This window comes from Astyanax mexicanus, chromosome 8 (genome assembly GCF_023375975.1).
Source record: "Astyanax mexicanus isolate ESR-SI-001 chromosome 8, AstMex3_surface, whole genome shotgun sequence".
Lineage (NCBI taxonomy): Eukaryota > Metazoa > Chordata > Actinopteri > Characiformes > Acestrorhamphidae > Astyanax > Astyanax mexicanus.
In genome coordinates, this window is record NC_064415.1 from 6146313 (window position 1) to 6162910 (window position 16598).

The 16598-nt window shown below is 37.4% G+C and overlaps 3 protein-coding genes across 3 annotated transcripts in view; 1 reads left to right on the plus strand and 2 right to left on the minus strand.

Moving 5' to 3' along the window:
• Positions 1 to 16598, minus strand: part of LOC125803813 (E3 ubiquitin/ISG15 ligase TRIM25-like) — a 269398-nt gene that overhangs the window by 14574 nt on the left and 238226 nt on the right. The gene's annotated exons all lie outside the window — the stretch shown is intronic.
• LOC125803945 (E3 ubiquitin/ISG15 ligase TRIM25-like) lies at positions 2907 to 11403 on the minus strand. Its single transcript, XM_049482758.1, has 2 exons — positions 10622 to 11403; positions 2907 to 2918 (listed from the first exon to the last, which is right to left on the minus strand). The coding sequence occupies exons 1-2, from the start codon at positions 11210 to 11212 to the stop codon at positions 2907 to 2909; spliced, it is 603 nt and encodes a 200-aa protein (XP_049338715.1). The 5' UTR covers positions 11213 to 11403.
• LOC125803946 (E3 ubiquitin/ISG15 ligase TRIM25-like) lies at positions 15962 to 16549 on the plus strand (the record flags this gene model as incomplete). The annotated part of the gene is made up of 1 exon (XM_049482759.1): positions 15962 to 16549. A coding segment is annotated over exon 1 (588 nt), but the record flags the coding sequence as incomplete, so codon positions are not given.

Here is a 16598-nt window from a genome sequence, read left to right on the forward strand (position 1 = left end):
TTGATAATGTAATTATTGTGACAGGCCAATTTAAAACAATACATATTGTTGAAATATACTAGTATGTGTAATTTGTTTTGTCTTTCAGGCGTTGATGACATAAAACACTGACAGAACTACTATAGGCTTCTTCAGAATACAGTATCTAATACTGAATCATAACACAAGTTAAAAATGGTGGCGGTATGGTATTCTAATTAAATACCCCTGCTTTAATGGTTCAGAGCTTATATGTGCTTATACAGGTATATGATATTCTACACTGCCTATTACTGTGCCAACATGCACCTTTTTCAGGTACAGTACAGGCCAAAAGTTTGGACACACCTTCTCTTTTTCAATGCGTTTTCTTTATTTTCATGACTAATTACATTGTAGATTCTCACTGAAGCATCAAAACTATGAATGAACACAAGTGGAGTTTTATGTACTTAACAAAAAATGAGCTGAACCTCCACAGTCTCCGGACCTGAACCCAATCCAGATGGTTTGGGGTGAGCTGGAGCACAGAGTGAAGAAGGCAAAGGAGCAACATGTGCTAATAAACACCTCTGGGAACTCCTTCCTTCAAGATCACCGTTTCAGATGACCACCTCTTGAAGCTCATTGAGGGAATGATGCCAAGAGTGTGCAAAGCAGTAATCAGAGCAAAGGGGGCTAATTTGAAGAAACTAGAATATAAAACATGTTTTTAGTTATTTCACCTTTTTTTGTTAAGTATAAAACTCCACATGTGTTCATTCATAGTTTTGATGCTTCAGTGAGAATCTACAATGTAAATAGTCATGAAAATAAAGAAAACGCACTGAAAAAGAGGTGTGTCCAAACTTTTGGCCTGTACTGTACGTTGGTCATAAATTTGAACACAAAGTTGCTGAAACTCTTCTCTTTGGTTTATCAAATAAATATGACTAAAACAAATACATTATATGGATAAAAGTATTGTCAATCCTGCTCATTCACTGTTAATTCTAAAATCGAGTTTATTAAAAAGATATAATTTTGCTTTTGTTGGAGAAACACTTCGAATGTCCATATAAGGACTCAACTCCTTCCATATTCACAATATCTGCTTTAGGGGGTCCTGTTTTAGCAGTTCTGCTCTACAGGGAACAGCTTTTGCACTGTCTTGTTGAAAAATGGATGGATATCCCTAAAAACAACGCCGTTTTACATTTCATCTGAAAAATATCTGGAAGATTGATTCATCTGACCACATTACACATTGCCACGGTGTGGTGGTCCATCTTATATCCATCCAAGCCCAGTAGAGAAGTGTACACGGCTTCTGGACATGGTTAACATAAGGCTTCTGTTCTGCACAGTAAAGTTTGAAGTGGTATTGATGAATGCATCTCATATATTGTAGAGACTAGTATGAAGATGATCCGTGCAGAGACTCAAGAGAACTCCAGACAAACTCCAGTCCAACTAAGCTTCTTTAATATATTTACATTCTACTAAAATACATTCATTTATAATCAGCATATATGCAGCATATATGCAGCTGAAACAAGGAACAGCCTAGAGCAAAATCCCAAATTATATTATCAACATTAACATTTTAATAATAGAACATTATAGTCATTATGGCTTTTAGTAAAATGTGTTTTGGGAGGGGTGTAGTGCACTATAGGACTCTGTGGGCGTGGCCTAAGCTTTGTTCTTAATGGCTTTCTTATTTTCCTCTTACATTACTTTTACTTTAATACTTTAAGTAGTTTTGAAACCAGTACTTTTACACTTTTACTTAAAGAGTAAAAAGCTTGAGTTGATACTTCAACTTCTACTGAAGTATTTTAAACTCTAGTATCTATACTTCTACCTACAGAGTAATGAATGGAGATACTTTTCTCACCTTTAACAGGAATAAGTTTAGTGATGTGGATCATGCTTGTAGAACAGCTTAGTAAAGTTTGATTATATTGATGGTCTATCTTGGTCAAGTTGATCATGCTTGTAGAACAGCAGGATTAATAGTAATAATTAGACAAATTAGATCCTCTGTTCTGAGCTTTCAGCTTCCACTTTATTATTTATAAGATATATCCCACAACATTACAAGATTACAGGAATACAATCTGAGTACATTACAAATAAAATCAAATTAATACAGAGAACTGTGTAGAGTTAAATGATAAAATGCTCAAACAAATCAACTCAACATAGAAGCACATATATTAGATTAATTAGTTTAAAACTGCTTTAACACAAAAACCTTGTATCTACTGTATCTTACCTTTATACTTTTACAGCTGTTGATCTTCATACTGTGTCAATATTTCCTGATTAAAGACAAGTATTTTCAAAATTTCATTTTGCTGTAAAGTTGCTACTTTGGAGATATAACTGTTTTATGTGGCAGCGATGATAAGTATATGACATTAAATTGTTTCAATATTAATTAATTAATGTGTTTCCTTTATCTGTGGATTATTCATTAGGGATTAATCAACTGTAGCTTGACTTGCCACGAACAGTAGGTACAGATCCCTCCCTCAGACAAAGTCTGCTGGCTAATCCTGCTGTGTACTGTCTCAACTGAGGTTCTTAACCAAAACGATCAAAATGTTTTTTCTTAAACTGATCGAGTGTGAGGGGTGGAGCCAGGGTGGTTCTATGCAGGTTTCCTTTTTGTTATGTTACAATAAGAAGGCATCCAAACAGTTCATAGAAACAAATGATTTCTGACACCAAACTCTTTCATCTGATTTATAGAAAATGGATGGATAGATTTTTTGGAGCTTGGATTGTTTATAACATTTATAGGGTCAGTTGAGACCCAAGCGGAAATACAAAAGCTAAAAGCGAGTTTTACATAATATTCATTCATTCATTCATTTATTATTAATGACCACACAACAAGTTGGTGGAATTTACTTACGGTACAGCATAACATAACATGCTCACATCTCTGTCTGTATCAAAACAACAAACAACACATAACAGTGAATAGACAAATACATACATAAACAGTTAAACCTGGTTTAGTAAACGTACAGCGGTTGGGAAAAAACTATTTTTAAATCTGACAGATTTGGTTGACAGTGACCTGTAACGTCTTCCAGAAGGCATAAGTGTAAATAGATGATATGCAGGATGGGAGGGGTCTGAGGTGATTTTTATTGCTCGTTGTGTGATGCGTCTGTAATATAAAGTGTCAATGGATGGGAGGATGTGCCCTGTGATTTTTGATGATTTATCTACTATACTTTGCAGTTTTTTGCGTGAATGGGTATCCAAATTCCCATACCACACTGTTATGGATGAGGTGAGTATGCTTTGAATGATGGCAGTGTAAAACTGAAGAAGGATATTTTTCCTAACTCTGAATTTTTTTAGTTGTCTGAGAAAGAATAGCCTTTTATTGGCTTTTTTGTAGAGTTGGTGTGAGTGTAGTTTCCATTTAAGTGTGTTGCTGATATGGGTTCCCAGAAATTTGAATGAATCAGTGATGATAATGGGTTGCGAAAAAATAGAGATGGGTATTTTGTATATGGGTGTGCGAGAAAAATCAACTATGAGTTCCTGAGTTTTTAATATGTTAAGCTGTAAATTGTTATTTTGGCACCAAGTGACTGCTTGGGCAACCTGTTCACGATAGTGATGTTCGTTATTGTTGGTGATAAGACCAATTATTGTTGTGTCATCTGCATATTTGAGAATAGAAACTGAACTGTGGGTAGATGTGAGAGTGTTTGTGTAGAGTGAGAATAACCACGGTGAAAGAACACAGCCCTGGGGGGCTCCTGTACTAAGGGTCAGAGTTTGGGAAAAGAGGTTACCCATCCTGACTCTCTGCGTTCTTTTTGACAAAAAATTGTGAATCCAGTAACATAGAGCAATATCAATGTCCATATCCCTAAGTTTATTGAAAAGATTGACGGGATTAATAGTATTAAAGGCCGAACTAAAATCAATGAACAATATCCGAGCATATGTATTAGGGGATTCCAGATGTTGCATAATCCTATGAAGGGCCAGGTTGACTGTATCATCAACAGATCTATTGGCCCGGTACGCAAACTGATAACTGTCCATAGAAGGAGAAGAGAGTTCTTTCAGGTATGAGAGTACAATCCGTTCAAAAGATTTCATAACAACAGATGTGAGAGCAATTGGTCTATAATCATTAAGATGAGAGATTTTGTTAGTTTTAGGCATGGGAATAATAATAGCGTTCTTAAAGCATTTGGGAACTATACACAGTCTGAGAGAGCAGTTAAAAATGAAAGTAAAAATTGGAGCTAACTGAACTGCACAGTGTTTCAGAACAGTTGAGGTGACACCATCAGGACCTGTTGCCTTCCTCTTTTTATTTTTACTAAAAGAGGCCCTTACCTCCTCCTCCTGGATATAAAATCGAGGTGAAGGAGGGGGGGTTGGAGTGACAATGGATGGTATAGGCTGCTGTTCGAATCTACCATAAAAATTATTTAACGTATCAGGTAGGTCACTGTCGCTGTCTGGCAAGGGGCAGGTCCTTTTATTATAACCAGTCATGTTTTTTAATTTTTGCCAGGTTGATCTGGTATCATTTGATGTTATCTGCTGTTCTAATCTTTGTGCATATTTGAATTTTGCTTTTCTTATTGCAGCTCTAAGTTCATATTTAGACGCGGTATACTGTTCTTTATTTCCCTCTTTGAAAGCGGTGTTCTTTTTCTTGCGTAAGAGTTGAATGTCCTTTGTAAACCATGGCTTATTGTTACTGTGTATTTTCACTGTTTTGGTGGGAATGCACATATCCACACAAAAATTAACATATGACGTCACTGTATCCGTCAGCTCGTCCAGGCTGGTCGCAGCTGCACTGAATACATCCCAATCGGTGCACTCGAAGCAGCCTCTCAAGGTGTCTATACAGGCATTGGACCAGCACGGAACAGATCTGTCCCCTTTAACTTCTGGAACTCTCTGGAAAATAAATGTGATTAAAATATTAGTTTGCAAATTTGATAGCTCTGAACTGAATCTATTTTTTATCTAATTTATTTAAAGAACTGAAGAATTGAGCTACAATCAACAAGTTAATGTGTGTAGTGTACAGTAATTTAAGTGTTTTTCTATTATATTTTGTATTTATATGTTGTATATATTGTGTTCTTTCTGCATACTAAGTAGGGTCATGCACCCAGGTTTTTACACACCTGTACTTATGTACCTAATTTATTTCATTTTTGATTTATTAAGTTTATATATCTCCCAGCACTATTATAACTTTATTTGATCAGTTCTACAGTCTAGATTCTGCAGTTCTTATCTGATCTCATCCAGCTCTTCCCTTTGTTCTGCATGTTCATCTATTTTGCTGAAAGTAAAAGATTTACTGATGAGTCGGGGCTCAACCTAAACCCAGCGTAGAGCGGCTGAGTGAAGGTGGTCTGGACTCTGTGGATGAGGGTCATGGTATCAGAGATGCTGTAGAAGGACAGAGTTCCTGCCCTGTGATCCACATACACTCCTATTCTAGAGGAGACGGGCACTCCGGAGATTTCAGTTTCTGTGTTATTGTATCTGAATGTGTATCTGGAGGAATCACAGAACAATCTCCAAGACTGATCATTATTACCAAACACACACTCCCAGTACCCTCCCTCCCTGCAGATGCTTTTATAAGACACTGCTATATAAACCCCTCCATCTCCTCTCCACTCAACCTCCCAGTAGCAGCGTCCACTCACACTCTCTCTACACAGAACCTGAGGCCACATAAAAAAGCCCAGTCTATACATTAGATGGAATATGTTGCTGCGGGTCACCACTGTGTTCCTCTCAGACAGGAGGAGCTGTATATAAGCTGTGTTTGGATCCAGTGTGAGCTGACAGGAATCTGAAAGAGAGAGAAAACCCATCAGCTTTTAGAAAATGATCTAAAAACAGCCCCTAAAACTGAACTATGTTTTAAAAATTTAATTATCATAAAATGTATTAATCTAGACTTATCTCGTGTTTAATTTGTTTAATTATATTTAGGGGACTTCTTTAAATCCCCCCTTAATAACTTAATTTTTAGCTTTACAGCTTGCAGTGGTTGAATATATAAAAATTATAATAAAACTGTAAGATTAGATGTGATTGGGTTGTTTTGTAGTTAGTAAACTGTAGAATGGTTATTTTGGTATTGGAGATGAATTATAGCTAAAAAAAATGTTATTTTCCAATTTTCATTTTCAGTTTTATGTTTCTACTCTGTTAACAGCAATATAATCAAATATGAAATGCTATTAACTAAACAATATGTATTTTATGTCTGTCCCAGTGTTCTGGTTGGCTGTGAAACTTTTTTATATTAAACTGATGGTAAAATTTTCAAAACAGTTAAAACATTAACACTTAATCTTCTTCTCTCTTTGTTTTAATGTAAAATGTTGAGGATAAATCAACAGTATAATAATTTAAACATTTTATTGAGATCTTTCAGGAAATCTTCCATTCAGTTTTAAATAAACGATAATGTGTTAAAAATGAATAAAAATCTGTATTTAGACGTGCTGTGGAATATAGTTAGTTATATAGGTTATAATATGAAGTTGAAAATGTAAAAAAAATCTGTTCTGTTAATGATATAAATGATTTAAACTATTTAACGCTAAATCGGAATTAATTGGTCCATTCAGGAAATGTACCTGCAGTTCTAGACTGGGACAGACGTAATCTCTGTTCAGCCCATCTGCTGTTTTTAATGGAGAGGTATAAATGTCAGATTAAACTTTGTGTATTTGAACATTGTGGTGTTATTTCTGAGAGTGTGTGAGAATGAAAAGGTTAAAGAGAGAGAGAGAGAGAGAGAGAGAGAGAGAGAGAGAGAGAGAGAGAGAGAAAGGGCTGGACTTACACTCCAGAAACTCTTCTCTGCTTTTGGGTTCAGGAGGAAGAATGATCTGCACTTCCTTCACTACAGGAAAATGTACACAGTTACTACACAGCATCACTGAGCTTCTGTTCCCTCTGTACATTTACTACAACATTAAAATAATCTAATACTGGATTTTCTCTCCATGTAGATGTAGAGTCTTAATCTACCCTACCTGGACTTTCAATCACAATAAAGTCACACCTTATATACAGTCTCAACCACCAGAAACTACTGACCACTTCATCAGGATTTAGAGAAGAACCTACAGTGCATTCTGAAACTCTTCACACTCTTTTACTTTTAAAAAAATCCTAAATTGTTTTTACTTTGTCATTATGAGGTACTGAGTGCAGAATGATTATTTATGGAATAATTATTAGGAATGTACTAAGAATTGATGGTAAATATATTTACATTAAAGTACAAATATGCGTCTTGTTCCTGTCTTTTGTAAGAAGCACACTTCTAGTATACTTTGTTGGATATAAAAATATATTTTAATATACTGTACTTCAATTTTTAGCATATTACAAATTTACTTTCGAATTTATAAATTAGTAATTTAATATTTTACTAATTTAAAATTAGTAATAACTTATTGTTGTTAGAAGTGTGATCAAAGTTTACTTTCAAACATTGGATGAAAGCATAATATTAATGTGCTTTTAATATATTTTAAGTAATAACGTAAATCTGTTAGTATATTTACAGCATACTTAGACATTTCTCAATATGTTTTAAGTACAATTAAGTATATTGTTTTTTTCACCAGAGTTTACATAGAAAATGTGATGAGATTTATTTATTATACCTGCAGCTGATGTCTTCTCAAATTCCTCTTTCCAGAATTCGTCTAGTTTTCCTCTCAGCTGAGAAACAGACTTCATAACAACTTCAAAAGTGTTGAGAGGACTGAGAGTAAAAGCAGGTGATGCTGAAGATCCAGGAGGAGCTGAGAGAGACTGAAAACTCTACATGTAGAAAAAAACAAACACATAATACCTTCAACAATTTCTAAATCATATTTATATTGAATTAAATCAGGTAAAATCTGGCCTCAATCTGATCTTAATAGTCATTCAAGATTCAGATTAATTATATATGAGACAGTGTGAAAGGAAATAAAAAGTCTGTGTTATTGAAATGTGATACATATCCAATATCCAAGACAGATCAGAATTGTGATAGAGAGATAACAGACATCATAAACATTTGGACTGATGTCTCTGTTCATACTGAATTAAAAGGTACACATCACAACTGACTCTGACTGCTCTGAAATTTCCAATACATTTGCAGAACTCAGCCAATAGATGGCGCTGCTGCAGCATCAAAGAAAAATAAAAAGCTTAGAATTGTTTGAACAAAAAAAAATGAAGGACAGAAAGAGGCTAAATTACATGCCCTTTTTTAAAGTGAGCTGGAACTCATTCTCTGATAAGCTCAGCTTTCAGTCACTGGTGAAAACATAGACTGTATATAGTTGGACAGAGCATCGTCTCTCAAAAGTGAAGCCACCACAGGTCGGGCGCCCCCTGCTGTTCGGTTGCAGAAAGCTGTGTAACCCCACCCATCCCCAAAGGTTTCAATGGCAAAACAGACAACTTTCAATCACGTTTTTTTCCAATAGACTGTAATTCTACCTCCTTTATTTAAATGCAGTAGCTAGTGTAACCTCTGCTTATATTGTCAATTTTTTATATCCCCACAGAATTCGTTTTTTTAAAACTTATTCAGCTCTATTAAAAAAGGTGTGGTTATTGTAAAAGGGTTGGGTTACACCTAGCCGGGGTGGGACCAATGACTGTATGGGTGGGATCATAGACTGTGTGAGCTCTGTTGAGGCAGCCCTCAGGGGCGGGGTTATTTAAATGAGTAGGCTGTCTCTCCTCAGTCTTTCTCCCTCCGCTGGTCTCTACTGCGCAGACTCAGTTTTAGGATCGCCAACATGGAGGAAGATTTTGGTTTCATTTTCGTTGAATGAATGGGAACGGAGACACGGCGTCCATCTTTTTTACAGTCTCTGTAACTTCATGTGAAGCGCTGCTATTTAGTGTATGAGCTTCAGTTTAAGAACTGTTCAGACTAATGTCAGATATAAATCACATTTAAAAGATGGTGTAAACAGTCTAAAATAAACTTTGTATTTGGGGAGAAAAACAGAGTCTGTTACCTGGAGGAAATGGATGTGATCCTCTGTGAATGAAAGCTTCTCCAGATCAGCATCTCTCCTCTTCAGCTCTGTGATCTCCTGCTCCAGTCTCTTCAGACGTTCTTCAGCTTCACTCACTGCAGCTTTCTCCTGATCTCTGATCATCTGCATCACCTCAGAGCGTCTTCTCTCAATGGAGAGGATCATCTCAGTGAAGATCTTCTCACTGTCCTGCACTGCTGTCTGAGCAGAGCGCTGGTAGTGGAATCACAGAGAGAGGAGAATGTTAAAAACAGCCCAACTACCACTGAGACAGCAGGAGTAAATTACTGTAAAAATATTTCAGACCACGACTTTTAGATTTAATCACTATCAATATAACTTGCCTTTCTTCTCCACAGCATACTAGTTTAAATTTCATACAAAGACTGTGTAAAAATACATTTAATTTTTACTCTGAATTAACCCATTATTACACATATATGTTATACTGTTTTCTTTGAAGTTAGGTGTGGGAGATACATAACTTAATATATAATTTTATATGATTAAAACATGTACAGGAATTCCTTGTCCACCATATCATCTTGGGATAACAGATAACCCTGTTTCTTTAAGAAAGTAACTTTTGAAATCAGTGGCAATCTTTACACTGAAGACACTGGCTACTAATTAATAACATTAATTTCATCTAATATTTATTATATTATCTCCATACTGAGCCTAAAGAGGTAAAGATTGAGCTTTAGTCCACCCTGTAGGGTAAAATATCCTCATAATTACAAAAACTTGAAAGTAAAAATGCATCTTTCAGACAGAACACGAACAGTCACTAATAACAATTCAACACAATTGCAGCTCTAGATCAACCACATTTCCTTCAAATGCCAATTTTCACTATAACTACACCATGTCACTGTTCACCTAGTCATGAAGCTTACCATAACAGATTGGATGAATGCATTAGAAAAAATGAAAAGTAAAAAAAATATTATTATTATTATTCAAAATCAGATCTTTATTCTTCTACTTATTTTAAAAATCACCTTGTGATTCTCCACAGCCTCTATTAACTCCTGAAGCTCCTTCTCTCTCTCCTGGATTCTCTCCTTGTATTTCCTCTGTGTTTCCACCACCTGCTTCTGCAAATAAACCAACCAACAAAACACAATAATTAAAAATTAAAATGCCACATGTCATGGGACAGGTGCTGGTATTGGGTCCCATCATTTTGGCTTCTCTCATAGAAGCTAAAGAAAGCTGCATTGACCTGTGTGATATGTGGATGTAGTGTAATGCATTGAAACTGAATGCATATTCTATAGCCAGATACCACCGGTCACAATCATTACCACTCACTGTGCTGTCCACTGTAAGTGGTAATACCTTCTGTAGACCTATTTGAATGGGATAGTTTTGGATGGGTAGGTGAGGTAATGTATTTTAAATACAGGACAGATGGAAAATATATGATTTGCATGGAAAAGTGATATCAGTATAAATGACTGAGATGGGAGTAGCTACTCGATTTACACAACATCGGTCTAGATGTTCCCAAGCGGTCTGCAACAAGCTCTTAAAGAATAGTACTGTACTTGGTTTGTTTTTACCTGTTTCTCAGAACTTTCTGCTGCAAGTGACACTGTATCATGTCCTTTATGGTCATCCATGGTACACAGCATGCAGATACACTGCTGGTCGGTGCGACAGTAAACCTCCAGCAGTTTGTCGTGCTGAGAGCAGATCTGCTCCTGGAGTCGTCTGGAGGCTTTGACCAGCTTGTGCTTCTTAAAGGCTGGAGATTGGTAGTGAGGCTGGAGGTGAGCTTCACAGTAAGAGGCCAGACACACCAGGCAGGACTGGACGGCTTTGTGTTTCCTCCCAGTACAGGAATCACACTCCACATCTTCAGGATTAGCAGAAGAGTGATCAGGAGGAGCAGCCTGGAGTCTCGTCTTCTTCGGTTTCTCCACCACCTCAGCCAGCATGGTGTTTTTACTCACGACAGGTCTTGAGGTGAAGGTGTGTCTGCAGTGAGGGCAGCTATAGACCTTCTTCTGATCCTCTTCATCCCAGCACTTATTAATAAACACCATACAGAAACTGTGTCCACAGGGAATAGTCACTGGTTTCATCAGGAGATCCAGGCAAATTGAACAGCTGAACTCATCCTGAGCCAGTGAAACATTGGGTTCTGCCATTTTACAGTGTGAAGATTTTGTTTCCTGGTTCTCTGTTGGAGAGAAGTGAACAGAACTATCCTTTATCCTTAATTCTTATTAGCCAAGATAACAATACTCACATTGTCTGACTCAAACAGGAATTATTGTAGAGATTTAGGAAAACTTACATTAACGACAAATGACAACTGAATATCCAGACACGACGCACACTGATTTACACACTCACACACCTGCAGGGAAAACTGGAAATGATGAGATTTTACTTTCACTCTCACTTAAATAGACAGCCTGCAAGTTTGTGAGATTTGGGGATTTGGAGACCTCTCTGGTGAGAATGTGTAATTGCACTGAATATTCAGAAGAGTAGACAAGATAAGACACAACAATCAGATGGAATTTGGCTTCAACAAAGTTGTTCAAGAACCCAACATGCACATTTTTCACTCCGTGCTCATGTTGAAACAAGTGAGGCTGGGGGTACGCTTCAAAACTGAATGATTCAGAATATCCATAAATTTCAATGGCAGCATCTGTGTGGTTAACTAACCTCATACACCAACCTGAATTAACGGTGAAAGCAGGCGAAAAATGAGCAGAAAATAAGTGCAAGATTCCCCAGGCTGTTTTTTAATAAAAGGCTACAGTAACTGGACATGGAAGGTAGCTAGGTAATCACTTTTGTTTGCTGTAATGAAAACTCACATGTTAGCTCGCTTGCTAGCTAGTTAGGTATTAAGTAACTTAGTGACTAGAAAAATACCCTGTAGTACGTCTAACCACAGTCCTCCTTAAAGGCTTCACTCAACTATTTATCCAGGCAAATAATATAGCCACAGCATCCCTATCCTCTCCTGATTTTTTTCTGGGACTCCCTTCTGGTCCACTCCAACTTCTTCTGCAGAAACACAAGAAAATGAATGTTAATACTGCTACTTACAGTAGAGTTTAGATTCTCTGCCTGAGTCCGAGCCGAATCAGAACTCGGACACGGTTTGGTCCAGCTTTGCTTATCTTGGCTCAGTTTTATTTGGCCCTTCTTTTCACAGTTTGGCCTGGATTTGGTTTGGTTTGGGTTTGACCCAGTTTGGCCTGTTTAATGCAGTTTGAGCTGGTTTGATCCAGTTCCCTAAATGGATATTTGTATGGGGTCAGCAATGAGGGATAACAGTATTAAAGAGTGGTAAATGGTTGCAAAGACTTGTTAAACATGTGAGCAAAGTAGAAATGATATGTATAGGGTATTAGTTTGGAGGAGGGTGCTTCAGGTGTGTTCATCCCCCGAAAAGTTTCGGTCATGTTATATAAACCAAAGTGCCAGAATTCCAATGATTGCAGTATGTAAACTGATGGTTAAGTTTAGTCAGGGTGTGGCATGAAAACTTCTTATACGTTGTGAGGTGTTTATTGTAAGTGAAGTTCAACACTGGCCAGAGGGCTCATGGCTTTCTTTAGGAATGTGGAACATGTAGTCAAACCTGTAGGATAAGATACCAGCAAACACATCTCTACTGAATTCACTGCAGTGGAAAAATAAACTTAATGTGTTTCCTTGATGTGCTTTCTTCTTTTCTTTTGCTTAAATAAATCTCTGTAAAGACAATAGAAAATTTTTACAGTAATTTCCACACGCCCCCCCCCCCTCCCCCCACACTCCAGCAAGAACATAGCAGACGTATGTAGCCTAGTATGAAGATGATCCGTGCAGAGACTCAAGAGAACTCCAGACAAACTCCAGTCCAACTAAACTTCTTTAATATATTTACATTCTACTAAATACATTCATGTACAATCAGCATATATGCAGCTAAAACAGGGAACAGCCAAGTGCATCCCAAATTATATTATCAACATTAACATTTTAATGTAGCATTATAGTCATTATGGCTTTTAGAAAAATGTGTTTTGGGGAGGGGGGGTAGTTGGGGGGTAGTAAAGCCTGCTCAGCGTATCTGGCCTCACAGATAGAGATTAATAAAAAAAATAATCCTAGAGCTCTCTTTAGTGTTATTTCCAAATTAACTAAAAACCAGGCAGGTACTGAACCTCAGATTCCAGCCACTCAGACCAGCAACGCGTTTATTGATTTTTCAGGATAAAAATCAACAGATAAATAGCACATCCTCTCTGTCATCTGGTGTGGCTGACATAGAACAAAACTCAGTTACCTAAGTAAGGTTGGAAGTCTTTAACCCACTTCCACAGCTAGAACTAAAGAAAATGATCTCCTCTTCAAACAGCACAACCTCCACACTTGATGCAGTTCCCACAAAAATACTAAAACAGGTACTACCAGATATAATTAAACCTCTGTTAATGATAGTAAACTCATCACTCACCCTAGGCCATGTACCCAAAGCCTTTAAAACAGCTGTAATTAAACCTCTGATCAAGAAACCAAATCTTGATCCTAGTGTCATGTCTAACCTATAGACCTATTTCAAACCTACCCTTTATTTTTAATATTCTAGAAAAAAAATTGCTCTTACCTGCAAAGAAACCAGATCTATGAAAAATTCCAATCTGGATTTAGGCCTCATCAGTTGTAAAAGACACTATATAAATACATTTGGTTTGATATGATTTGATGTTAGCAAGGTAGAATGGTAATTATAGGGTGCTAGTTTGGAGGGGCGCTTCAGGTGTGTTCCTCACCCCTAAAGTTATTTTAATAACATCACTAAATTCTGTCATGTTATATAAACTAACGTGCCAGATTTCCAATGATTGCAGAATGTAAACTGATGGTTAAGTTTAGTCAGGGTGTGGCATTAAAACTTCCACACCTGTATACGTTGTGAGGTGTTTATTGTAAGTGAAGTTGAACACTGGCCAGAGGGCTCATGGCTTTCTTTAGGAATGTGGAACATGTAGTCAAGCCTGTAGGATCAGATACCAGCAAACACATCTCTACTGGATTCACTGCAGTGGAAAAATAAACATTTTGTTTCTTTGATGTGTTTTTCTTTTTTTTCTTGTTTCTTTTAAATAACTCTCTGTGAAGATAAAAAAAAATGATTTACAGTAATTACAGCACATCCTACATCAACTGCATTTATCTCCTTATCTAGTACAGGTTTGTTAGAAAAATATACATAATATTACCTGTTTTTAGCTCTTTCCACAGCAGCTGAAAGTATCTCATAATACTACTATTACTACTACTACTACTACTACCCCACACACACACACACACACACACACACAAAGTGAGTTGAAAGTCACTACTAAACTAGATAAATCAGTTCAGAATCTTGTGTTATATATTTAACAATGTTATTTTACTACTACTTAGTAATACTCTGAACTGAAGGGCTATATTATTTATAATAATATAAATATCAGATCAGTTTTGGCTAAAACTCAGCAATAAGAGTCTCTCAGTAGCTGAACAGACTTAAGTCCTGTCTCTGTTTCTCTTACTACAATGCTCAGGACTAGAGGTGGGTGGATCGATCAAAATATCGATAATATCGATACCAACGCTGGTATTGGTATTGAGCAATACTCGTGTAAAAATATCGATATTCAAGCTTTTTTCTCTGCCGCACGCACTGACTGCTGCACACGAGGATTAACCACAGTCTACTCTCTGGTCTCTTGTTGTTGCACATGCGTCACATGGCTCAGCAAAGCCAGCCAAACACCACGCAGGTAGGCTCAGCCTGGCCCCACCCACTCAGCGCTCTCCTCGAGTCCACACGCCTCTACCTCAGGAGATTAGTGTTGAGTGATATTTTTTTGCACTCTGTTTATTTAAGAAAAACTTGCATTTGAATTGCACTGAAAGGAAGACAAGTCCTTATTTTTTATTGTTTTTCCAAATGACAATTCTATTAAAAAAAAAAGAAACAAACAAAGAAAGAACTAGAAAAGATGTCTAGTGAGGGGAGAATTTTTATTTTATTTTTTAATATTTTTTTACTTTATATTTAAACTTTGTTTTGTTACTGTTCCATTGTTTCTAAACAAAAAATGTTGATTGTGATACTAAAGTATTTTGTTATCACTTACAATGTTTGGTGAAATTATATCCTAGGTTTTTGGATCATTTGGATCTATAAAGCTTAAATATTAAAAAGTATCGGTATCAGTATCGATATCGGCAATGCTGGCCCTGCGTTTACTTGGTATCGGATCGATACCAAAATTCCCGGTATCGCCCACCTCTACTCAGGACCCCACAGGACTGCAGTAACACTGATTAGCATGGTGGTGGTGTATGAGGTGTTAGTGTGTGTTGTGCTGGTACGAGTGGATCAGACACAGCAGTGCTGCTGGAGTTTTTAAACACACTCCTGCAGCTCTGAAAGGGCTTGTTAATGAGCTGATTATTTGGGCGTTTGAGAGGTTCAAGCTGCCAATGTTGGGTTCTTGAACACCCTTGTTGAGTCCAAATCCCATCTGATTGTTGTGTCTTATCTTGTCTACTCTTCTGAATATTCAGTGCAATTACACATTCTCACCAGAGAGGTCTCCAAATCCCCAAATCTCACAAACTTGCAGGCTGTCTATTTAAGTGAGAGTGAAAGTAAAATCTGATCCTTTCCAGTTTTCCCTGCAGGTGTGTGAGTGTGTAAATCAGTGTGCGTCGTGTCTGGATTTTCAGTTGTCATTTGTCGTTAATGTAAGTTTTCCTAAATCTCTACAATAATTGCCGGTTGAGTCAGACAATGTGAGTATTGTTATCTTGGTTAATAAGAATTACAGGATAGTTCTGTTCACTTCTCTCCAACAGAGAACCAGGAAACAAAATATTCACACTGTAAAATGGCAGAAGCTAATGTTTCACTGGCTCAGGATGAGTTCAGCTGTTCAGTCTGCCTGGATCTCCTGAAGGATCCAGTTACTATTTCCTGTGGACACAGTTTCTGTATGGTGTGTATTAACAAGTGCTGGGATGAGGAGGATCAGAAGAAGATCTACAGCTGCCCTCACTGCAGACACACCTTCACCTCAAGACCTGTCGTGAGTAAAAACACCATGCTGGCTGAGGTGGTGGAGAAACTGAAGAAGACGAGACTCCAGGCTGCTCCTCCTGATCACTCTTCTGCTGATCCTGAAGATGTGGAGTGTGATTCCTGTACTGGGAGAAAACACAAAGCCGTCCAGTCCTGCCTGGTGTGTCTGGCCTCTTTCTGTGAAGCTCACCTCCAGCCTCACTACCAATCTCCAGCCTTTAAGAAGCACAAGCTGGTCAAAGCCTCCAGACGACTCCAGGAGCAGATCTGCTCTCAGCACGATAAACTGCTGGAGGTTTACTGTCACACCGACCAGCAGTGTATCTGCATGCTGTGTACCATGGATGACCATAGAGGACATGATACAGTGTCACTTAAAGCAGAAAGATCTGAGAAACAGGTCAGTGTGTAAATGGAGTAGCTACTCCCATCTTAGTCATTTACAC

What these genes read in the sequence shown, in the direction of transcription:
- LOC125803945 (XM_049482758.1), bottom strand. Translation starts at nt 11,212, where the DNA reads ATGGCAGAACCCAATGTTTCACTGGCTCAGGATGAGTTCAGCTGTTCA.